The sequence below is a fragment of the Aythya marila genome (assembly GCF_965140915.1).
Source record: "Aythya marila genome assembly, chromosome: 4".
Lineage (NCBI taxonomy): Eukaryota > Metazoa > Chordata > Aves > Anseriformes > Anatidae > Aythya > Aythya marila.
In genome coordinates this window covers 7622789-7647169 of record NC_139045.1, presented here as the reverse complement: position 1 = coordinate 7647169, position 24381 = coordinate 7622789, and the positions used below count along the sequence as shown (strand labels likewise).

Genomic DNA, 24381 nt, shown 5'->3' with positions numbered 1-24381 from the left:
AACAACAACAACCAAAAAAAACACACCACAACCCACCCTGAAGCCTTCCTCAGTCAAGGCCTTTCACTGTTCTTCCCGTGATCTGCACGAGGAAACTGCTGCTCTACCAGTAGTACTCCCTTCTTCAATGGATTGATTCTATTTCTGGCCAACTACAGATAACAATCCCAAGTTAGATTTGTTTTTGTTTTGTTTTGTTTTTGCAGTGCTGACTGTAGGCTTCCTCAGTTGCCAGTAAGTTTAAGGAAATGACAAAACTTTCTCTGTGCTACTGAAGCCTTGGAGGGGACACCACTAAGGCAAGCCAGTGGAGTGCTCCTCTGCTCTCATCTCCAGAACAGCCCTGCCTGCAGCCAGCATCACGAGCCAGATAGCAAATAAGGCAGCACAGGGACACCTGGACATTTAGGTCATGCATCCAACCTGTCTGCTCTGCTGGGTGGCTTCCAGAGAGAGCAGGGTGGTAAATTCTTCGCAGAACAGCCTCAGAAGCTTGAGGGCTGTTGCAGTTCGTGCCCCTCTCGCGCTGCAGTTGCAGCACACGACTCTGAAAAACGCTCTTCCTCTATTAGAATAATACACAGCCTCAAGAAGAAAACAGCGACACAGCCTTCAGCATCTTTACGGTCAGTAATTCCAACACTCTGTTTAGAAATGAGCTTTTATTAACTATATTGAATTAAGCATTACTGAATTTGAGGAACAGATACAGAAATAGAAGTTCCAACATCAGTGTTAATTATGTAACGCTCCCCAGTGGTTACTGATTGTTTTTTTCAGAAGAAACAGTTATTTAGTATTCATCATGATCACCCTAAAATGTATCATCCTCCTCGTCCTGGTGAGTTTGCATTTACCTGATTCTACCCTCTATCAGAAACTCCATTACAAAAGGAGAGTTACCATGTGGCTGGCTGGCAGGAAGGTCCACGTTTGTCTCTAAAACTTGAGGACTGTTCGAATGCTTAAAATGAAAAAAAAAATAAGAATTACAAATATGTCCATTCTCTCCCCTCCCTCCCCTTCACTGTTGAGACATACTCTCACTTAACTACAACTTATTAGAGGTATAATTTCATTTTTATAAGAAGTGTTTATTAAAAATCCTGCTGAAAAATGGGTTGCTAAATGCTCATTATTCATTTTTAGTTCCTCCCCTAAAAAGGTGTACTTAAAATGGAAGAAAGCCTTTTCAAACTACGTGTGTCAGTTTTCAGTAACCACCCAAGAATATTGATTATGAAAAATCAATATTTACAGGTTTTCCCTCTTTTGGCTGCTTGGAGAATTTTAAGTAGCTTTCATGATTACTTTCCTAGGACATAATCATTTTGATAATTTATTCCTGCATGAGCATAAGATTTTGTAACTGGGTACGGGGATCAACTGCTGGAATAAATTTGCATAGATGATGCAGTGCTTCAAATTTGTAAAAGGTACAAATGTGGTTAATGTTAACTGACTTATCCAAATTAGGAACACCAATAAAGTATCAGGAAAAGCAGAGAAAGTCATTTTTGAGGAAGTTATAATATCAATATGGATTGAGGTCAAACAGAAAGACTGTTGTGGATTCTTGCAGTAAGGCTGATACCTATTTACCCATGTGCAGGTAAAGCAAAGTATGGAAAGAGATTCATGTAAATATGTAGGAAGAGAGAGTCTTTTTTACTAGAGCATCTCTCCAATTTTCCTTTTCCACTATCTGATTCTTTCTTGAAAACACCTTCTGAAAATGTATGCAACCTGGACTGCTGATAAGCTGGTTTCTATTCCAAGAGACAGCGGTAGCTATGCCAGTCTATGAATTTCCAACAAGTTAGAGAGCATCTCAATACAATTCTTATTTCAAAGAGGCCTGCACTTGACACAGCAGAGCGAACTTTAACATTTCTCAGGTTAAAACTGACTAATCCTTCCGCCTTGGATTTTAACCTGCAGATGCAAATCCTGCCAGAGCATCCCCAGGTAGTCTCTGTTTTCCTTCAAGCACATCCACACCTGTATCTGTACAGGGCTTCACAGGCATCACCCAATATATCCTCTGGTGAGCATACCCTACACTTTGAGCCTTGTGCTACTGCTGCAACCCGATCACAACCCCTACATGGTATACTGCTATAAGAGCAGCACGGCTCAGTAAGCATCCAGCAGGTTTTTCACCACCTGCAGTGGATGGCAGAAGTTTGCAGTATGAACGAAATCTATTATTTAGTTAACAGCCAAATTAGACTAATGGCTTAATGACTTGTAAAGATGTATTTGTGATAACTCTCCTTCATTCTCTCTACGTTTATTTTTTTAAGGAGGAATGTTTAAGCAATACTTTTAGAAATGGAAAGCTAAGACTGGCTTGTCCCCTTTATCAGCTTTACTGATCTGCATATTTCCCTTAGACATTGTTGCTTGTTTTTCACTCTCTGCCTGTGTTCTGGCATGTGGAGAGGAGCTCAGAGAATGTGCATTTATCTCAGAATAAAAGTGCATGGTATCTGTCAGCTCTTATCCTACCTGTTTAGAACATGACAGTGGGCAGGGAACCTGTATCTTGACAATGTGCCTTCAACAAACATCTACACAACTGAAGTATTATTATGAACATTACCTCTTTCCTGTATGCATCAGCTCAAAGGCCTCATTAATTTTGTCAAAAGGCAAGGTGTGAGTCACAAATTCATCCACTTTGATCTTCTTGGACATGTAGTCAGTCACCAGTTTAGGCACGTTGTCTACGCTCTTCCAGCCTGAAAGACAGTGAGTGTGCATTTGTTTTTGCCCCTTCCACCCACCTCTGTACAAAGAGGAAGGAAAACATACAGCCCTTTTACGGGTTATCATCTGATAAATGTGAAAAGGAACCGAGATTGGTGGTGTTTGTTACTCCTGCTCTCCTCAGGCAGTGAATAAGGAATGTCAGAGGGCAGCTAGCTCTGGCAAGGGCACACATTATCCAGCCACATTAGCGCACTAACCTTTCACTAGGTATTTCAACGTTTGGCATAGAGCAGCCCTCACCTAGGAAAGCATGCACTAGCATCTCTGTCAGCCCCTTGTGGCTGTAAAAGTCTCACCAGGTTTCTGGTTTGATGGCAGAAAAGGTCTATCAGGACTTTGTTGCTTTTTATTTTCAAGTTCTTTTGTAAGTTCCCATTTTAGCCCCGCAATTTGCTTACTGACTAAGCAACAAAACTATCTTTGAGTTCACATCTCCCCGAAGACCAGGTCCTTTGCTGCATCCCAAACCTTGTGCTAATAAGAAAGCAATCCCACTATACCACTGCTATAGAACTGACTAGTGGGTGGTTATATGCTCTCTTTGAAATATGTGAGATCTTGTATTTCATGTGTTTATTTCAGTGTGTTTATCTGTAGACAGTCTGTAGGAATATCAAGTTCTTCCTGCATTTAGCCCCCAGCAAATTACTTTTATCCCCAAAGCAAGAGTTACCTCCAAAGGCGGTCCCCTTCCATGTCCGCCCAGTTACAAGCTGGAATGGCCGTGTAGAGATCTCCTGACCAGCAGCAGCCACTCCAACGATCACGCTGACTCCCCAGCCCTTGTGGCAGGCTTCCAAGGCAGCCCTCTTCACAGAAGAACAGGACAAGAACAGATCGTTTACTGCTAATGTTAATGCTACTTAGACTGGCACAGGTTGCACTTCCTCTCCCCCAGTTAATGAATCGCCACGTTGGTGTTTAAGGGACAATAAATCCCCTGAAAATTAGGTTAAGTTTCCCATTGGTTCAGACTCCTTACACGTTAAAGATTGCTCTTGTCATATCCCATCTGGCTTCCAAAAAAGTCACTCCCCTAGAAGCTGGGATAAACTGCAAGCAGAGACAACGCAGACCATGTTACTGACAGATTAGAAATGCTGTTGTCATTCCTGAAAGCCTCGCCTTACGTTCAGCAATACTTCTATGATTCTAAAAGTTAAATTAATTATCTGGGGGAGAAGGGAGATTTCGAGCGGTCCTTGAGATTTTACATTTGTAAATTATTATTATTATTATAAGTAAATTATATATTGTACATTGTACAATACATTTTATGTGTTTTTTGTTAATTTTTCAGCAGCTGAAAACTCAGGATAGAAAAACTTCTGCAAAGTATAAGAAACAGGATTTGCATATTTAGGGTTTGATGTAAATTGTCCTTCTTAGTCACAGCCATTATTACTATTTGAAAAAAAAAAAATAGCATGGCATGTTTCCTGTAACAAGCAAGCAGCTGGGTTTCCTATTTAGCTGAACAACGAAGTGGCAACCAGCTGTGCCCTCCCTCCCCTTGCTGCTGTTCTGCACTCACTCACCATGACTCCAACGTTACCGATGCACTCGAAGGAGTAGTCTACGCCACCGTCGGTCATTTCAACCAGCACCTCCTGGATGGGCTTCTTGAAGTCCTGAGGGTTAATGCACTCGGTGGCTCCAAACTCCTTGGCTTTGGCGTACTTATCCTTGTTAATGTCAATGCCAATGATCCGGGATGCTCCGGCAACTTTACAGCCCATGATAACTGCCAGCCCAACTCCTCCCAAACCAAAGACGGCACACGTGGAGCCAGGTTCCACCTAGGTGAAGAAAAAGCCATGAGCAACAGAGAAGATTCTTCCACATTAGTTAAAAACCCAAGTCTGTTACGAAGAAAATGGGGTGGTAAATATATATGGCTACAAGACTTTATCGCTTCAATAAGGCAAACTCTATGGAAAGTTTATAGAAGACCTCTTTACGTGCTAGGCTCTCCTTCTTGCCCAAAGACTTGACTTCCATAACCTGCCCCAGCCTCATGTGTGCTCACCTACTGTCTCTCTCTCCCACCCTGACCTTCAAAACTACCAGAATGACTTGCACCAAGATTAAGATGAGTTGGAAAAGTGATTTCAGGAAAAGCAAAGTTGGTATTGAAAGAGATGCAGCATCTTCCACGTGGATTTTGTCTAACCCTCTAATTTTCTTCTGACCTGATCTGCCCTGTATGGACGTTTGAAATTCTTAGTTAAATTTCACCAGCTGAAGAGCATAAAAGAACAGAAATTTGGTACATCATGGCTACAGCCTTTACCTTGGCAGTGTTAACAACAGCCCCATAGCCAGTGGAGATGCCGCAGCCCAGCAGACACACTTTATCGAGAGGCGCTGCAGCGTCTATCTTAGCTACAGAGATGTCAGCCACCACCGTGTACTCCGAGAAGGTGCTCGTCCCCATGAAGTGGTAAATCTGCTTTCCTTTGCAGGTGAATCTGCTGGTACCGTCAGGCATGACTCCTTTCCCTTGAGTAACTCTTAAGGCAAAGACAGGAAAGTAGAGTCAGAGCCTTAAGCAGTGATTACTCTCACTAGACAGTATTGTGTAAGTAGCACAGGGATACAGTCACATAATTGCACCGTAATTTTTGGAACATTCCAGTAAACCCATGAATTTACAGAAATTAGACACTAGTCTCCTAATAAAACATTTAATATTGTTAATTCCTCCAAGGAAGCATGGAAAGAATTGGGAGTTGGATCAGCACGTTGACCCTGTTAGCTACCAGTGCTAACTGCTTGTGCCATGGTACCACACTCCATCTTCCTTCACCTCCTTTAGTCTGCTTCCCTCAAGCAGCAGCCATCAGTTATGTCCCTGGGTTTTTGCTTATTGGACCCAGCTGCAAAATCAGCAGAGAAGCGTGTATTAAGGAAAAAGAGCTCTCTCTATAACTCTGTACCACTCAAAGCATTCAGTGTTTGCAGCAAGAGCTAAATTCCCTGAAGTATTTCCTTTAAGTATGGATTAAATACAGAGTCAGAGCATTTATGTTTTCAGAGCTGTGGAAACAGGCTACCAGCTTACACCTTTACAAATGTACAAACAAAAAAACAGATTTATTTAAGGAGAAATCTTAAGGAAGAATGCAAAGTAGTGTCTGATTCCTTAAAACATGTACTTTCTTACTTTTGATAACTAGAACAGGTATATGTCAAACAAATACTATATCGTGTGTCAAGATAAAAAGCAAACAGACCTGATCTTTTGACACAGATTAGTTTTAGGATTCTTGCAGAATTTGCACTCGCCACACTGGGGGATGTACAGAGGGATAACGGTATCCCCTAGAGAGGAAAAAAAATATCTGGCTAATAGTGAGTCAAGCAAGGCATAAAGAGAGAAGCAGAGTTATTCAGTTTGTATGGCTTTTATGTGAGCAACTGTTGATTTAAAACTGTTCATTTCTTTTTACAATCTGCTTACAGTCCAGAGTAGCACTGTTTATAGAGAGTGCTAGATAAAACACTTTTTCTCATCTCTGAGCAGACAATCAGAACTTTATCGTTCCAGAACAAATAGGAACTTACTGTAAAACAAAACAACCTCAAACCAATAGTAACACAATTGTTTAACTTGTTTAAAAGAACAGGTAACAACTTTCATTTGAAAAAAAAATATCTTCTAACTATATCGATCCAATTTCAAGCAAGAAATCTGGAGTTTTCCGATCTTTAAACCGAGGGTACACTGAATAGATTAGTGTTATTCCTTGGACAAAAGAAATGTATGTAGACATTCAGAATAAAACATTATATCCTGCAATAGAGCAAGTGAATGGCCCAATTTGACAGTTGCCATTATAGTAAAGTCACACTTTTAAGGAAGTCAGAAAACTTGTAAAATGTCAGGTATTTTCTTACCCGGCTTTACTTTTGTTACTCCTTCCCCAACGCTCTCCACAATTCCTGCTCCCTCATGACCCAAAATCACAGGGAAGCATCCTTCAGGATCAGCACCGCTCAGTGTATAGGCATCAGTGTGACAGACAGCAGTGGCAACTATCTGTAAGTAAATAGATAAATATAAATATAAATAAGTCAAGGTATCTTGAAGAATAGAACAGTAGCATAGATTTAAATATTAACCTTTGGTTGGTCATTCAGCAAAATTGCCAATAGGAGTTTGCCAATCCTAGTAACATTTGTGATACAGCAAGCTGTATCACTCCTGGCACAGCACAAAGTATACGTCACACTTTGAAAAAAGAAAATTTGGGGGATAGCGCATCTTTTCTTATTCCACCAACTATGTCCTGCTGTTGAAAGGGGTAGATGATGTCATCTTGTTTCCTCGGGCAATAAATCTGTAGTGCAAGTCATCTCAATGCAGGCTGGGTTCCTGGATTTGAAATAATCAACCTCCAAGTCTAGCTATGAACTTTAGACCAGGCTCTGGACTGAGACCAACAGAAATCAAAGATGTTTTCCATAAACAGAAGATCTAAACACCATAATTTTCTTCTTTGTAAAACCGCTGAGATACTAATGAACTAATGCTATCCATTCAATGTTTATTCTGTTGGTAAACAGCTTTAATACTCAGTCTCCCAAAACATAATGGATACAGGTAAAGATTGATGTAATTACCTTGATGCGGACTTCATGAGCTTTTGGTGGAGCAACCTCCACCTCCTCAAGAGAGAGAGGTTTACCTGCCTCCCAGGCAACAGCAGCCCTGCATTTAATAACCTAAAAGACATCAACAAGAAAAAGAGAACATCTGTTAAAATAATTCTTGTTCAACCAAGCAAGGAAATGAGAGAAAGGCTACTGGCTTTTGGAAAGAATCCCAGATCTGAGATACATCATTTCAGCACAAAGGCTTAATTGGTCCACATTTGCTCCCAGGAAGCTGAGTGAATGAACCAAGATCTGAACTTTGAATGTTATTCTCTTATTGTGCAAAAGTATAATAAACCCAGGATTGCTTGGGACATATACAAACACTGCAGTGAAATGAGCAACAGGAATGGAGAGATTGCATAATAAAAGCGGTGGTTTAAAATAAAACAGGTATGTGTGTAAGAGGTGGTCCTTGAGCACAGAGTGCTCGTTCAGAAATTTGGAAAGCAAACTGGAAGTCACGTAACAGCCCGAGACCCCCACGTTAAAGGTGGGCTTCTTGTTCCATAACATGAGGGCTACCACCCTCACCGCACCCCAAACAGCACAGCCACGTGCAAAAATCGCTGAAACGACTGCTGCCGACCCAAAAAGGCCCTTTTAAAAACCTTATAGCCCCAGCAGAGCAAGCAGGGATTGCTCCCTGGGGCCAAATTCCCTTTGCTCTGCTCCTTGCTACCCGGCTGAACGCTGCCAAACCGCACCAGGGGATTTCACCACAGAACCCTGAACCGGCTGCTGGGATGGCGACGGCCGCGGGTGCACGCAGAAATCCCCAAATCCCATTAATTTTGTTGCCAATATAGGTCTCCCAAAACCCCAAATCCCATTATTTCCGCCGTTAGTCGAAGCCTCCCGGTGCTGGAGGGGGAGTCTCGGGGCGACCCCCTCCCCCCAAAGCGCAGTGACACAAAGTGGAGGGGGACAGAGGGGGACAGGACGGGACCAGGGGGGACGGGGACCCCGCTCGCTGCCTCACCCCGCTCGCCATCGCTCCGGACGGAAGGGGAGGGCGACCCCGACCCCGCCCCACTCCAAGGCGGGCACACGCATGGCCGCTGGAGCCATGGCCGGGGGCTGAGGAGGGGCGGGAAGATGGCGGGTGCCTCCCTCAGCGCCTCCCTCCATCCCTTCGCTGCCACCCCATGGCAGGGCGGGGGTGTCCATGCCCCGGTCCCAGTCAGGCGCCGGCCCCTGAGGCGTTGCGGGGGGGTGCTGAGGTCCCGTCCCCCCTCAACTAAGTACCAGGAGTCAGCAAGTGCCACTGGTAGCTTGATGGGGTTTGATGGCGTAAATAATAACTACAGTATTTAATGGCGTAATGACAAGTTGAACATGAGTCCTCTGCGTGCCCTGGGGTGCTTCAGGCACAGCACTGCCAGCCGCTCAAGGGAAGGGATTGTCCCGCTCTGCTCTGTGCTGGTGTGGCCTCACCCCAAGAACTGAGAGCAGTTTTGGGTGCCACAGTATAAGAAAGACATAAAACTGTCAGACAGTGTCCAAAGGAAGTCTATGAAGGCTAAAGCTTCCTCATGAGGGGAGCGGAGGGGCAGGCGCTGAGCTCTGCTCTCTGGGGACAGCGACAGGACCCGAGGGAACGGCATGGAGCTGGGACAGGGGAGGGTCAGGCTGGGGGTTAGGGAGAGGATCTGCACCCAGAGCGTGTGCTCCTGATCACCCCTGCTTTGTCAGTGCTCCCAAAAAGCCTCCAAGCATTCTGGTTAGCTCAACTCCACAGGTGCTCAGCTTCTCTTAGTGGCCCTATCACTGATGTTCTGGAAACTATAAGTGCTGATTGTGGCAGATAAAAGCATAAGTACCTAAATCGTAACTCCATTAATCATAACTTCTTAATGCTCAGTGCCCAACTTCAGAGATAAATGCATTGTTTTTTATTTTTTTTCATTTCCCCTTCTTGCTGTTTTGTCATGTTGTCTCTAGGGTTGCCTTCTACTCTTGGAAGCCCGTGGATGTGGTATATAGTTTTGCCACTTTCTTTCTATTCTCTGAACCATGCAAGTAAATCAGGTCACCACACGGAGCAGTTGGCTGAACTATATATGCTTTGTCATGTGTGTTTCAGGTTTATATGGGAAGGGTCTGTAGGCGAGGCCTCCTAGTGCTACTCTATTTCCTATGTTGGGTTGGTCGTGGTCTCTCATATGCTATTCTGGCAGATGTTTTGCACCAGCCAGGGTTGGGAGAAGAGGGGGGCTTGGACGCACTGTGAGCATGTGGGAGAAAGGCCTGGCAGTTGTGTTTTTGCATGGAGGGAGTTCTCTTTTCCATGTTGCAAGGGAAAGGGAGCCCAAAACAGCTAGGGATCTACATGGCTTCTTTTTAAATTCTTTTTATTTTTTGAATTGTATTATTGTTCATCTCCTGGAGGCAGTGCTTTTTAGCAAAGTGTTTCTCTACCTTAGTTTGGCTTTGAAGTGCAAGAAGATCCAGGGAAAGAAGTCTCTTGCAAGCCTGGGAAACAATATGTGCTGGAAAAAACTGCAAGTGATCTGCCAGGGTGTTCATCCCTGGGCAGCCCGAGTGCCAAAGGGAGGAACGAGGAGTGTGCCAGCACTGGAATGGGAAGGTGGTGGCACTGTAACTGCTGCCTGGCACCTCGCACTGCTGAACAGAGTAGTGAGGTGTGGGTGGAGAGGAGGGGACCGACACACCTACCTGCTGGAAAATCTGGGATGCCCTCAGGGAAACATCACCTGGTTCATTTCCACAAACAGAATCAGTGCTAGATTGCCCCAGAGGTACTTTTTTCTCCCACTAACATAATTTCCTAAATAAGACCAATGTGATTTAATAGTTTTGATAGATATATTTCATTTTGAACTTGTGGTAATGTGTGCCCTCATTCTGCAAGTTCCCATGTGCAGGTGGAACAGGACAGATCTAGAAATTTCAGCTGTGACTATCTGAGTAAAGCAGTCTTTTCGTGGGGCATTGCTCTCCAAACCAGCCGTCTGAATTCTGATTTAGGCTCTCCTACCTTCTCCTATGAAGTAGTGGAAGATATTTTCGTAGCATTCAAAAGAATTAGAAACTTCAAAGCAACAATTCATTTCTGTAAAATCCATCTATAGCTGAGAGAGTTGGGAGAATCTTATCAAGTAGAGATAGAGCGCTGACAGCATTGAACTAGGATGCTACTTAGTGTCTTTGCTAACTGTGGTGCATTGTGCAAATTAACTAAAGCAAGAAGCCTTGGGCCCCTTACCAAGGTCAGTCTCCTAATAAGAGCGTGAGCCTATCTTAAGAAACTGGCAGACACTGGTCCTGTGGATAGACAAGAACCAAGGAGCAGCTGCGTCTGCGCAAAGACAAGAGGTCAACTAGCAGTGATGAGGAAGAGTGATCAACCTTCATCCCCACGACCCCCGACGACCACCACCAGTAGACACTGCACAAATTCAGATGGGAGGATTTTATGGAAATTACTCCTTTGAACTAATTTTAATATGAAGCAGGGACAGGTTATGAATATGTATAGGCGTATTGTAAAACTTCATGCATAACTCTTTGTTGCATATAACCATGGCAAGTTGCCGCGTCAGGTGCCCACGACTTCGGTAGGACAACCCCCTGTGCTGCCCAGCACTGAATAAACATTCCTACTTTACAATATTACTGATTGTGGAGTCTGTTTTCTGCAAGTCATAGCTGCTTGGAAAGTGGAAAGATTTAAAAAATAATAATAAAAAAAAAAAATCATGTGAAATACTCAAAGCTGGTTGATATTTCTTTGGATAGTCCCGGGTGAATTATAAAATTCTGCTTTTGTAAATACAAATATAAATTTAAAACATTATCTCCATATCCAATACTTAAAAAAAAAAAAAAAAAAAAAAAAAAAAAAGTTGATTGGAAAGCATGCCAAAGTAAAATAACTTCTCAAATCAAAGGCCCATGCTAATGTACTGTATTTAAATACGAAAATATGTAAAATGGTCATGACATTTTTTCAGTAGAGATGCAAGAAGCTGGGATAGTGAATGATTTTTAATATTTTAGGAATGAAAATGAGTCATTTGGGGATGTGCATGGTTAATATTTTTAGCTCTTTGATTTTAAAAATAATAATTTAAAAATAAAAATCAAATAAACCACAAATGATGGTTCTTTTATGGGTTGATTCTCATATATTGATGCATATACCATGCCAGAGAAATCAGAAGGATAAAAATAGTGGAAGGGTTATGCTGATAATTCCTTGCTCATACTTGACAGCGTCTTCCTCTGATACATTCATATAAATGTCGTTGTTAGTCCTCTGCTAGTGCCCGTGGAGAGCCTGAGCCAAGGACGTCTGCTGCAGGCAAATGTTGGTCCTGGTGGAAATTCAGAGCCTCCTGCCTGGCCAGGAAAAGTCGATCAGCAGCACACAGAGAAAGTGGTAGGAGGTAACCGCCAGGTGGCACTGATATAATACCAGTACTCTGCAGCCCTTAACAATTTTTCACGTGAAGAGTACAAAATAACTGGTAAAGTGCAAGTTATCATCGACTCAAGGCAGACTTATTTTGTAGCAATCAAATTTTGTTTTGTCAAAGTTTCTTGGGAGGAACTTGTGTTTTCTAGGAAGGGGACTGCTGAAGCGCAATTAAAACATAATGAGTTCTTGTGGTGTCATCTAATTACCTGTAGCCTTAATGTTTTATACTTAAAAAGTAATGAAGAGAATTAAAGGTGACTTTTACAGCAGGGCAAAGTGAGTTCTGTGTGCAAACATGACTTCAAACTGGCAGCAAGATGGGATTTGTTAACCTTTAATAACTCATTTGTGTGTTCATGACGTGCTGTGAAATTGCTGACCCTACTGAGGGGGGTTCCAGAAGCTCAAAGGGCTGTTGACTGGGATAAGAGTTGCACAAAAGAGGTCAAAAAGCATTAGGTGTATGATGCCTATCGGCCCAGCCTACCCAGATCCCTCTGCAGAGCCCTCCTACCTCAAGCTGATCAACACTCAGGCCTAACTTGCAGAATAGCACTCTGGAAACTTACTGAGGGTGCACTTGATCCCCTCGCTGAGATGGCTGATAAAGATATTGAAGAGAATTGGCCCCAACACTGAGCTGTGGGGGACACTGGTAGTGACCGGCCTCCAGCTGGATTTAACTCCATTCACCACAGCTCCTTAGGCCTGGCCACACAGCCAGTTTTTAATCCAAGAAAGCATACAACTGCTCAGGCCTTGAGCTGCCAGCTTCTTCAGGAGAATGGTGAGGGAAATGGTGTCAAAAGCCTTAATGAAGTCTAGGTAGGCCACAGGCACAGCCTTGTCCCCATCCACTGAGCGCATCACCGTGTTGTAGAAGGAGACCAGGCTGTGAAGCAGGACCTGCCTTTTATAAAGCCATGATGACTGGGCCTGATCGCCTGGTTGTCCTCCAAGTGCTGTGAGATGGCACCTGAGATAACAAGCTCCATGAGCTTCCTTGGCACCGAGCTCAGATGGACAGGCCTGAGTTCTCGAATATATCAGTGAGTGCCCTTTGGGCAGATCCTCCCTGAGCCTTTTTTTTCTCCAGGCTGGACAGCCCCAGCTCTCTCAGCCTTTCCTCACAGGAGAGATGCTCCAGTCCCTCAGTCATCCTTATGGCCCACTGCTGAACTCTCTCCAGCAGTTCTACATCACTCCTCTACTGCGCAGACCAGAACTGGATATGGCACTGCAGCTGTGGCCTCAACAGTGCTGAATAGAGCGGAATGATCACCTCCTTCAGCCCTTTGGCAACACTTTGTCTAACACAGCCCTGGATACCATTAGCTGCCTTTGCTGCAATGGCACATGCTGTCAGCTTAGCTATGGCGTCCACCGGGATCAAAAAGTCTTTTCCTAAAAAGCTGCTTTGTAGATGGACAACTCCCAGCATGTCCTGGTGCCTGGGGTTGCTCCTGCCCAGGTGCAGGACTTAGCACTTCCCCTTGCTGGATCCAATGAAATAGACAGGTTCTGCCTTTGCAAACCTCAGAAACAGCAGTTCAACGCCTGTGACATGCCCTGCAAGCCGTTCCAACCCCTACAACGGGCCCTGCAGCCATTCCAGTCCCTGTGACAGGCCCCAAAGCTGGGATGGGGAACCAAACCGTGCCAGTGTCAGTTGCCTTGTATCCAAGATGAAACAACGGATGAAAAAGTCAGGTCTATTAGAAAGCGGAGGAACTCCTACTGAGACTGGGGAGGAAGAAGAAGTCCAGGCAGGCTACTGTAAAGTGGCTGGGCCATCAGAGGAACAGGAAGACAAAGAGGAAGATATCATACAGGCATCAATAGCTACCCAAAGCCTATCCCAGGATGAGATACAAGATATGCAAAAAGATTTCAGTCATCGTCCAGGTGAGCACCTTGTCACCTGGCTGCTCCGGTGCTGGGACAATGGAGCCAATAGCCTGGTATTAGAGGGCAGGGAAGCCAGGCAGCTGGGATTCCTCTCTAGGGAAGGGGGCATTGACAAAGTGATTGGAGAAGGAGCACAAATCTTCACCCTCCTCTAGAGGATGCCTCATCCTGGAAGTGTTTAAGGCCAATTTGGAAAGGGCTTTGGGAACTCTGGTCTAATGGAAGCATTGTGCAGTCAAGGTCAGCTGCCCACCAGGACAGAGACTTTGTAGCCGTTCTGGTCACCAGTTCTGTCTGAACGCTCTTGTGGGGACAATCTTTTCCTTTTTGCTGCCTGGGCTGTCACCACCTGCAAGTCTGGACCTGGTGCTGCTCACCTTTCTGCCACAGAGCACCTCAGAGAAGACGCAGGCTTCATCTTCTCTACTCCCTCCCTGCAGGCAGCTGTCAGGTCCACCCCTGAGCCTTCTCTCCTTCGTGCTGACCCAAGGAGATCCCTCAGCCTGCCCTTGTATGCCGTGTGCCTTGGCCCCTCACTTCCTCGTATGCCCTGGGCTGTGCCCACTCCACACCCATCAGGATCTTTCCTGTCTGGGGGAGACCAGAAGGGGATGCTGGAGTCCAAGTGTAGTCTCAACAACAACAGAAAAATCAGAGAGGAAAGCAGTTTTACTGTTTTTTATTTTTATTTTATTTTATTTGTTGTGGTTGTTGTAGTATTTATTATGTTTAACATGATTATTCTATCAGTCTGTTGCCCCGTCCTGGGAAGAGCTGGTAACCCAGCACCTTGAAGGGACTTCACGCTGCACTCCTGCGCTTCTTCCTGGCAGGCCTGAAGACTTCTGCTTCTGCAGAGGAACAGCTGTCTGCGTGCCCGTTTCCAGGGCTCTGCTGCTGTTCTCTGTGCACGGCCATGCAGGGCCAGGCTTCGTCTTCAAGCACCTCTTGGCAGCCTTCTCCGAGACACCCCACGCCCAGCGTGGCCTTCGGAGGGCTTCTCCTGTCGCCCGGTGCAGCAGCCCAGAGGAAGCCGAGTGCGCTCTTGCCCAGTGCTTGGGGCTCCGTGCAGAAGAGATGACACTTCTGCAGGAAAGGGGGGGAAGGGGAAGGGGAAGAGGAAGGGGAAAGGGGGGAGAAGAAGGGAAGGGGGGAGAGGCCATGGTGCAGGCAATCCTGCATGATGGTAACGGGATGGCCTCTCCCCCCTACGTGTGGCGGCGGAGGCAGGGCCAGGAGTACGGAGCGGTCCGGGCGGTTCTGCGATGATGATGGTGCTGTCTCGCTGGTGGGAGCCCTGGCACGATGGTGTTGTGCCACACCAGATGGGCTGGAGGTGGATCCACCTCCATCGGCTCTTCGTCCTCCGCAGGTGGATCCACCTCCATGGGCTCCACACCATCCGCCGCGGCCGCTCTGTCTCCACTGCTGCTCCACCGCCTCCACTTCTTCTCAGGCTCCATAGCCCAATTCACTTTGGTCCCACACAGGGATGGGCAGCTGTCACCCCAAGTTCTCTTCAGACCAACCATGGCTGGCATTCGCTAGAGATCCTGGGGGATCAGCGAGGGGGGGGGGGGGCAGGCGCAGGGGCTTTTATAGGCGCCAGAACAACGCCGGTAGGCAGATGCCACTGTGACATCAGGAGGCCGCAGTGATGGCTGCAGTGATGGCGCCATGCCCCAGGTCCGACATGGCCGTGTTGGGAGGGGGCTTGTGCGGCCTGAAAGAGGCCCTGGTGTGGAAGGAGGAGGGCCAGGGGGCTGGGGGCCCCTTTCCCGGGCCATTTTGCTTGCCAGAGAGACAGGCTGCCCCTTGGGCACCGGGACTCATCCCATGCCTCCTCAGCCCCCTCCTCATCCCATGCCTCGTGTCCCTGTGCCACAAGATGGTGGCAACATTTCGGGTCTTCCTTTACCCCTGCCTGTTACCACCACATCTCCCTGCAAGTGGCCCATGATTTGAGTGAGACAGTTCTTGAGTGGGGCCAGTCGTGGTCCTGGCACAGTGGCAGAAAATAAAGCTGTTGAAAGTGAGACCTAGAAAGACGCTTTTTAACTGAAACTAATCTTCTTCTCAGTGAGCATACCCGATGGTATGGCACAGGGTTTGAAGGCTTTTAGACATTCTGACTTGGTTCGCAATGCTTATATGGGGAAATGGGCTGAAATAAATTTGTCTAAGTAGCGATACTGGAAATTGATTCAATGTCTTCTGAATAAAAACATGATGAGATGGAGAGTTCAAAGGAAAATATGGTTGAAATACCCAAGTAGCTAATCACATGCACCTGACTTACTGATGTGGAAAAGCTGGGCAAGGTGGATAGTACCTCAGCATTTGGGTTATGCACAAGCAGTCTAGCAGATTGTAGAAACACCGTTTTGCTGTTCTTACACAAATGCCTGTGCAATATTTATTTTGAACTGCTTGTTCATGACACTTCTACTTGCAGATGTGTAAGAGCATGTGCAGTCTTCTCTGACCATTTCGATATTTCTAGTGTTAAAAGTTTCCCATCCAATACAGGTCCAGCTATGGAAGTATTAATAAGGAAATATTAGAATTGTTATAATTTGTATTGATTGGTAGTAATGTGGTCTGATGAGAGACGTGTATAACTTAAACCCCAAGCTAAAACTTGCACACTGGAAAAAGATCAGCCAAACATGAGGTTGCTTTGTGGTAGGGCTTTAAAAAATGGGAAGGGAGGTCACTGTCAGCCTGATTGATGGCCTCTCGTGATGCCAGGTAACCCAAGAACAGGAGATGTGTCCTCTCCAAGGAGGTTATACTTTGACAGTATGATGCACTGTAAAATGGTAATGGAATAGATCATTGCTGGAGGCCTTTAAGCACAAGTTTTCTCTCAGCAATAATCCAGAGAATTGATGCTGCACTGGGAAAAGGTCCAATCTACATGGTCTCTCAAGAATCATTCAAACTCTGTTTTTAAGTGCGTCATTTACTTTAAATTTATTTATTTATTTATTTATTTATTTAATCTCTCAATCAGCAGACTGTGGTTTTAACAAACTTGCAGGATGTTCCAAGAAAATCTATCTTGTGATGCATTGGATTTGAATAGGAACTAGCTTGCCCTTAAGATATGAATCAAACCTCCTCGACCCATGCCTGGCATCCCTGTGCCACAAGATGGTGGCAACAACATTTCGGGAAGGGCAGTGGTCCTCCATTAACCCCAACCTGTTACTGCCACGTTTCCCAGCAAGTGGAGCAGCCCCCATGCTTGACACGAGCTTGGGTGGGGCCAATGATGCAGATATCCCACATGTTGGTAAGGGTGGCACGGGCAGCCTGCACCAGGTCTACCAGCAGTCAATTAAAGCCTTGCTGGTATGCAGTTGGTGTGCAAGCCCTTCCTTGCCATCCACAGCACCTACCAACATGAATTATGCTTGATGGAGATACATAAGTGGCCTTGTAGGATGAGGGGAGGGCAGCAAATGCCACTGGCTGCCGTGAGGGTTTTGGAAGAGCCACTTGAAACTACTACCTTCACGAAAAGGCTGCTTCCATTACATGGAGGTGGAACCTGGATGCTGAATGTCAGACTTTCTGATCGAATGAGTCAGTCTATTTAAACCATAACCAAACCAAGCTAAAAAAGAGCAGTGCTTTGGCTGGCCTAAGCCTTTTGGAGCTGTTCTGCGTTGAAACTGTAAAAGGAGGCAGCCCCATCCATGTTCTCCTAGGAGTTTCTTCAGGGTCTGTTCACAGAAGCATGGAATGAAAGCCAAAGCCCTGTTAGAATTGGATTTGGCCAGGGACAAAAAGAGTATCAAGAAGCTTCTAGACGTCCATCAAGAGGTGATAAAAGGAAGACTGGGAAAACTGTGGGCACTTTCCAGAAGAAAATGGGACACCTGGTCACCCAGGAGATGGTGAAGGCTGAGGTACTCGATGGCTTTTTTTGCCTCAGTCTTCAGTGGCAAGAGCAGTAGCCACACAGCCTGGACACCAGAAGGAAAAGCAGGGAGTGGAAGAATGTTCAACCACACCCTGTAGGAGAAGATCAGGTTTGAGACCAGCTAAGAAACCTAAAGGTACACAAGTCCATGGAACCTGATGAGATACATCCACAGGTCCTGTGGGAACTGGCGGATGTGGTTGATAAGGCACTACCCATCATGTCTGAGAAGTCATGGCAGTCTGGTGACGTTCTCAGTGACTGGAAGAGGGGAAACATAACCTCCATGTTTAAAAAGGGAGAAAAGGAAGGCCTGGGGAGCTACAAGGCCAGTCAATCTCACCTCTGTGCCTGGCAAGATCATGGAGCAGATCCTCCTGGAAATTAAGCTAAGGCACATTGAAAAAATAAAGGGGTGATTGGTGACAGCCAGCATGGCTTCACCATGGGCAGATTGGGCCTGACAAATCATCTACATCCTCCATTATATCCTTGTCTCTAAATTGGAGAGACATTGATTTGACGGATGGACCACCTGGTGGGTAAGGCATTGGCTGGATGATCACACTCCAAGAGTTGTGGTCAACAACTCGACGTCCAAGTGGAGATCTGTAATGAGTGGTGCTCCTCAGGGGTCAGTGCTGGGGCCAGCGCTGTTTAACGTCTTTGTCAGTGACACGGACAGCGGGATCGAGTGCACCCTCAGCAGGTTTGTTGATGACACCAAGCTGTGTGGTGCAGACACAGATCTGAGAGAACGGAGGGCGTTGGCAGAAGGGGAACTGCTCACAAAAATGGTTGCAAAGTTACATAAAAGTGTCCTTGGAAAATCGCCCCTTGCTGACACGCTCTTCTCATACCCAGGGGAAAACAGCTGCGGTGCCACAGAGAGCTAAGCTGGACTCCAAAAGGCCAGGCCTGTTTATTCGCCATACCATGCTCTCAAGGTCTTCTTTTCTGCTGTAATTATTAATCCTTTCACAAATAGCTGGGGGGGAGCTGCTGCCCGGCCAAAGGTTGCCCCTCGGCAAGGAGTGGAAGCCCGAGCGGTGCTGTGAGTCTCCTCCCTGCAGCCCGGCCACCAGCCCCTGGAGGCTGCGTCTTTCAGGGGGCACAGGGGACTCCCTGCTCGCAGGGGAACCTCCCGCTCTGCTCTCCACCAGCTCTGGTCCCTCGCCAGGCCGCCCGCCGTGCTCCCTGCTTCCCCCTCCAGCCGCAGCCGCGGGGCCAGGAGCGCTCGGGGCCTCGACGCCAGCTGCGGGTCCGGCCACACAGACGGCAGCTCACCTCCAGCCTGCGCCGCCGCCGGCTCCTCTCACCCCACATGGCCACGTCTGGAAAAGTAAGGACGCTCGCTGCCCTGCTCCCCGCCCCAAGCCGAAGGCGAAGCTCCCCAGCAGCCTCAGGCCCTCTCCTTGCAGGTCATCCGGTGCAGAGCTGCTGTTGCCTGGGCAGTGGGCAAACCGCTCTCTCTCGAGGAGGTGGAGGTTGCACCCCCAAAGGCGCGTGAAGTCCGTGTCAAGGTAAAAGCAAGGGCTGCCGAGCGTGAATGCCGGCTCCATTTCTCTCTTCTAGGGAAAAGACTGCTAACATGATTACAGAATCACAGAATTTCTAGGTTGGAAGAGACCTCAAGATCATCGAGTCCAACCTCTGACCTAACGCTAACAGTCCCCGCTAAACCATATCCCTAAGCTCTACATCTAAACGTCTTTTAAAGACTTCCAGGGATGGTGACTCCACCACTTCCCTGGGCAGCCTGTTCCAATGCCTCACAACCCTTTCGGTAAAGAAGTTCTTCCTAACATCTAACCTAAAACTCCCCTGGCGCAACTTAAGCCCATTCCCCCTCGTCCTGTCACCAGGCACGTGGGAGAACAGGCCAACCCCCACCTCGCTACAGCCTCCTTTAAGGTATCTGTAGAGAGCAATAAGGTCACCCCTGAGCCTCCTTTTCTCCAGGCTGAACAACCCCACCTCCCTCAGCCGCTCCTCGTAGGACTTGTTCTCCAGGCCCCTCGCCAGCTTCGTCGCCCTTCTCTGGACCCACTCAAGCACCTCGATGTCCTTCTTGTAGCGAGGGGCCCAAAACTGAACACAGTACTCGAGGTGCGGCCTCACCAGAGCCGAGTACAGGGGGACGATCACCTCCCTAGCCCTGCTGGTCACAAATACAGACCATTTACATAATACAGAACGTGCAGGCTTGTAGGTAAAGGCGCAGACCTGTGCACAGCGGTGCTCTGGGAAGGTGGAGGGCTCACAGCTGGCAGTGGCTGTCCCATGCCCTGCCTGTCACAAACATCTCCCCAGCTTCTGGCACTGAAGCTGTTCAGGCCAAGAGGAAAGGACGGTCTGTACGGGATTATCAGATTCCATACCAAAACAGTGCAAAGGACTCACCAAGCTGGTGACACCCAAAGAAGTGAAAGAAACTTCTATTAACTGACTAGAAAACAGACCGGGCTCCTTCTACAGCTCACCTGCTCTTTCCTCTCCAAACAGATTGCGGCCACAGGGATTTGTCGCACAGATGACCACGTTCTGGAAGGTTCCTTTCTTGACATTGATTTCCCAGTCATCCCTGGCCATGAAGGAGCTGGGATTGTGGAGAGCATTGGGGAAGGAGTGACCTCTGTGAAACCAGGTAACCAGCTCGCACCCGGGACTCAGCTCTCAAAGCCCATGGGGCCGCCCAGAGCTCGGAAATAGCCCCCAGCAGCCTGGAGCCATGACCCATGACTGTCTGCACACCAGTACCACTGGACCACCACACACACTTTCCTCATCTGCTCCCCAAAGTGCCCGAGTCAGCCTCTGAATCTTTCCTGCGGACAGAGGAGGCAGAGGGCTCATGAACTGTGACAGGCGGCACCTCCAGGCTGCCGAGCGAGAGGCACCTAACGCCGGTTCTGCTCTGTTCCAGGAGACAAAGTCATCCTCTTTGGCCTTCCTCAGTGCGGGGAATGCTGCTTCTGCAAGAATCCTGACTCCAACTACTGCCTGAAGTCCCAGTGAGTTTGCTTCCCCTCCCCGTTGCCCATGCAGGCTCGGCTCTCAGCAGTGCTGCCGCGCAGGCGAGTGCTCTGCGTGATGAGTGACCCGTGCATGTGCTCCCTACAGCCTCTCCGTGTCGCAGTGCCTGCTGCCTGACAAGACCAGCAGGTTCACGTGCCGGGGGAAGCAGATCCACCACTTCCTCTGGATCAGCACCTTTGCCGAGTACACCGTGGTGCCGGAGTTCACCCTCGCCAAGATAGACGCTGCCGCGCCTCTGGACAAGGTCTGCTTGCTGGCCTGCGGCTTCTCCACGGGCTACGGGGCTGCCATCAACACCGCCAAGGTTGGTACCCAGCCGTGTCCAGAGTTACCGCCCCGCAGCCACCTGCGCGCTCTGCCACAGCCTCCTCCTCCTCCTCCCGCGGGAGGCTGAGCCGGCCCCGTGTCGTGCAGGTCAAACCGGGCTCCACCTGCGCCGTCTTCGGCCTCGGAGGAGTTGGGCTCTCCGTGGTCATGGGCTGCAAGGCGGCCGGGGCCTCTCGCATCATCGCCGTCGATGTCAACAAGGAGAAGTTTGCCAGGGCCAAGGAGCTGGGGGCCACCGAATGCATCAGCCCTGGGGACTTCCAGAAGCCTGTTCAGGAGGTGCTCACCGAGATGACCGGCTACGGCGTGGACTACTCCTTCGAGGTCATCGGGACAGCTGACACCATGGTACGTGGCCTTCTGACACAGTGCCCCTTCCAGCTCATTCACAGCGTCCCATTGGGGCAAATTTCACCACAGCGCGAGCTCTGTTGCCTGGTGCCAGCACTTGTGGGCTTGTCTGTGTGCAGAAAGGCAGTTTTCTGTCTTGGGGAGTAAATCATGTAGGAGTCTCAAAACGGGATGGTGCTTTCATTGTACAGAAAGGAGTGTTGGTTTGCAGATAGCTGCGAGTGGCAGATAACTGAAATTTCTCTCAAGTGTTTTTAATGCACTCACCTGTCCCATCAGGTCGCTGCCCTGGCCTCCTGCAATATGAACACTGGTGTCTGCGTGGTGGTTGGAGTATTACCTTCTGGTTCAGTGGTTCCCATCGATCCTTTGCTTTTTCTAAGTGGCCGTACCTGTAAGGGGACTTTGATTGGAGGTATGAAAGTAAGGGAAATATTGCAGACATTTCAGTGTTGTCCTTTCACAGTAATTCCCAAACTGTCTGTAGAACAGTTACCCTTTATGTTTAAATATATTTATTTACAAGTAATAATAGCAGCATTTCTCCAGTCACTCACTGCAGGTGCTTTTCCCTCTTCTCTAGGCTGGAAGATGAGAGACTCCATCCCCAAACTGGTCTCCAGCTATCTGGAGAAGAAATTTAACTCTGACTTGCTGATCACGCACACGCTGCCGATCGCTAAGATCAACGAGGGCTTTGAATTGCTACGTGCAGGCAAAAGGTGAGGATGTGGCTCACAGGAGCGAGGCTCCCCCTGCGAGGCAGCGCCCGGCTCGCTGCCCTCAGCCAGCGCCCAAGCAGTGCCAGCAGGCAGGGCCCCAGTCCCGGTGGTGGGAGGCCCTGCTGTAAGGCGGAGGGAAGACCTCCACTTTCCAACACCTCGCTGTGGCGTTGGAAAGCAGAGTGAGGAGGAAGGGGCATCTGTGGGGACCTCGCAGACTGTGCCTTCAGGCTGAGGTACAGGAGCTGCGGGGCGGGACGGGGTGCCTCAGGCTTTCCTTCAGCACCCTTGTTGAGCTCAGAAGAGGCTGGGGGAGAGCTGAGGTGGCCGGTCCCGGCCGCACCTGCCTGCACCTCTGCCTGCTCCTGAGCACTGCGGCAGCACCTCCGGTAACTGCTCCCTTTTTCCCCCTTCCAGCATCCGCACCGTCCTGCTCTTCTGAGGGATGCGGCTGAGGGAGGATGAGCGCGGTCAGCAGCCCAGCAGGACCTCGTGGCGCAGGCCCTGCTCTCTCACCGTCTCCCTGCACTGAGCACAAGGAGATGAGCGCGAGGACCTCGACGGCTCTGATGCTGCTGCCTGTGCTTTCACGCCCTGCGAGAGCTGCAACGCCGCCTCTCCTGAGGAAACACATGCACAAGTTAAAGCTTTCTTCAAACGCTCCCACGCAGTGCTGTGAACAGCAGGGGCCTCACAGGACATGAGGAGCTCTGCCTTGCACCCCTGACCCCACCACCACACCCGTCTTCTCTGCACTGAGCAACTTCCTTTGCTCCCTCCCCTGCTGATGCCTCCAATCTGTAAGCACCTTGCATGCAGACACTGCAAGCACCTTGCATGCTTATGCATGAAATGCCTTGCACACTTACACACCACATGCCTTGCACGCTGACATAGCAAATGCCTTGCAGACTGTCACGCCAAAATGCCTTGCATGCTGATGTACCACATGCTTTGCATGCTGATGCACAAAACAGCTTACTTAACAGCTTGCAAGTTCGTTAAAAACTGCTGTGGGGGAGATCAAATAAATAAAGAGTATCAAAGTAATTAAATCACTTAAAAACAGAGCTCGGATTATTCTTGAGAGACCACGTAGATTAGCTTTTCTTCTCAGTGCAGCATCGATTTTCTGGATCGTTGCTGAGAGAGAACTTGTGCTTAAAGGCCTCCAGCAATGATCTATTCCATTATTATCTCAAAGTGCATCATACTCTTAAAGTATAACATACTTGGAGAGAACACATCTCTTGCTCAACCTCATAGCCACTTTTTATGGCCCCAAAGACCATTATTATGTCCCTCTGCCCTTTTCCCATTTCCTTGCGTCCTGACAACTGCATCCCTGTTTCCACAGCCAAACCACATAGCAGGGGGTTGCCAGCTCTTGCTCACTTTGTCATCCACTACTTCTTGCAGGCATTTTTCTGCATCTTGCACTTGCACACCTGCAATTTTGCAATTACTGCTATTGAATTCCATCCCAATTCTTTAAAACATCTCTTTCCGTGTGCATGGAAGTCTCTTGCTATCTGCATGTTTAATGAGTGTACTCGAATCCAACATGGAAGTCACTCAATAAGAGATATTAACTGGGCTCAGACAACAGCAGAACCTTGACAGACACCACTCAACATACCCTGTGAATCAGACTAGCAGATGCCAAATAACTAATCTCTCAATAAGACTTACCACCAATAATTTCCCCAAGCGACCAGAATTTCAGCATGGGGAGCACATAGAGAATCCTGACACAAATGCTCTTCAAGATCTACTTTAGGATGCAGATTATGGAACAGGACTTTGATAGCCTCACAAGACTACACACATTATACCTGGTTCAAAATCAGCTGAAAACAAATGGCTGTAATTCCATTCAGCATTTTGCAAGCGTTCAATTAACTGCTGACCGTACTGAATAACAGTGCTATGCTTACAAGTTATACCACACTGTTGTCAGATTTCAGCAGCATTTGTGTGCCTTTTGAGATCAACACAGCTTGTAAGATGTTCCCAAACTGATAGCCTTTAGTCTGCCTGAGTTTCCTGTGACGTCCTTCAAGTGAACAAACTCATCTTCAAAACAGAATGGAGTATTGGTTTGTAGTCACCAGAGCAATACATCCAAACCAAGAAACAAGCAGTTCAAAATAAATATTGCACAGGCATTTGTGTAAGAATAGCAAAACTGTGTTTGTACAACTTCAATGTTCAGTTGCACAGAG

General features: G+C 47.7%; 2 protein-coding genes across 2 annotated transcripts; one reads left to right on the top strand and one right to left on the bottom strand.

The window, feature by feature from the left end:
* Positions 1-620: 620 nt before the first annotated feature.
* On the bottom strand, positions 621-8454 carry LOC309877396 (alcohol dehydrogenase class-3). Its single transcript, XM_082758684.1, has 9 exons — positions 8417-8454; positions 7402-7503; positions 6676-6817; positions 6012-6099; positions 5069-5288; positions 4314-4574; positions 3449-3584; positions 2606-2744; positions 621-964 (listed from the first exon to the last, which is right to left on the bottom strand). Exons 1-9 carry the CDS (start codon positions 8426-8428, stop codon positions 940-942), a joined length of 1125 nt encoding a protein of 374 aa, XP_082614810.1. The 5' UTR covers positions 8429-8454; the 3' UTR covers positions 621-939.
* A 10300-nt stretch (positions 8455-18754) lies between these two features.
* On the top strand, positions 18755-22672 carry LOC309877394 (alcohol dehydrogenase 1-like). The gene is made up of 9 exons (XM_082758682.1): positions 18755-19059; positions 19139-19240; positions 20223-20364; positions 20644-20731; positions 20841-21060; positions 21171-21431; positions 21714-21849; positions 22018-22156; positions 22574-22672. Exons 1-9 carry the CDS (start codon positions 19042-19044, stop codon positions 22596-22598), a joined length of 1131 nt encoding a protein of 376 aa, XP_082614808.1. The 5' UTR covers positions 18755-19041; the 3' UTR covers positions 22599-22672.
* Positions 22673-24381: the final 1709 nt, after the last annotated feature.

Excerpts from the sequence above, each read along its gene's own strand:
- LOC309877396 (XM_082758684.1), bottom strand. Across the intron at positions 5,289-6,011 it reads AATCTGTGTCAAAAGATCAG|AGTTACTCAAGGGAAAGGAG; the intron begins GTCTGTTTGCTT and ends CTTTGCCTTAAG. Across the intron at positions 4,575-5,068 it reads CTGTTGTTAACACTGCCAAG|GTGGAACCTGGCTCCACGTG; the intron begins GTAAAGGCTGTA and ends TTCTTCACCTAG.
- LOC309877394 (XM_082758682.1), top strand. Across the intron at positions 19,241-20,222 it reads CGCGTGAAGTCCGTGTCAAG|ATTGCGGCCACAGGGATTTG; the intron begins GTAAAAGCAAGG and ends CTCTCCAAACAG. Across the intron at positions 21,061-21,170 it reads CTGCCATCAACACCGCCAAG|GTCAAACCGGGCTCCACCTG; the intron begins GTTGGTACCCAG and ends CGTGTCGTGCAG.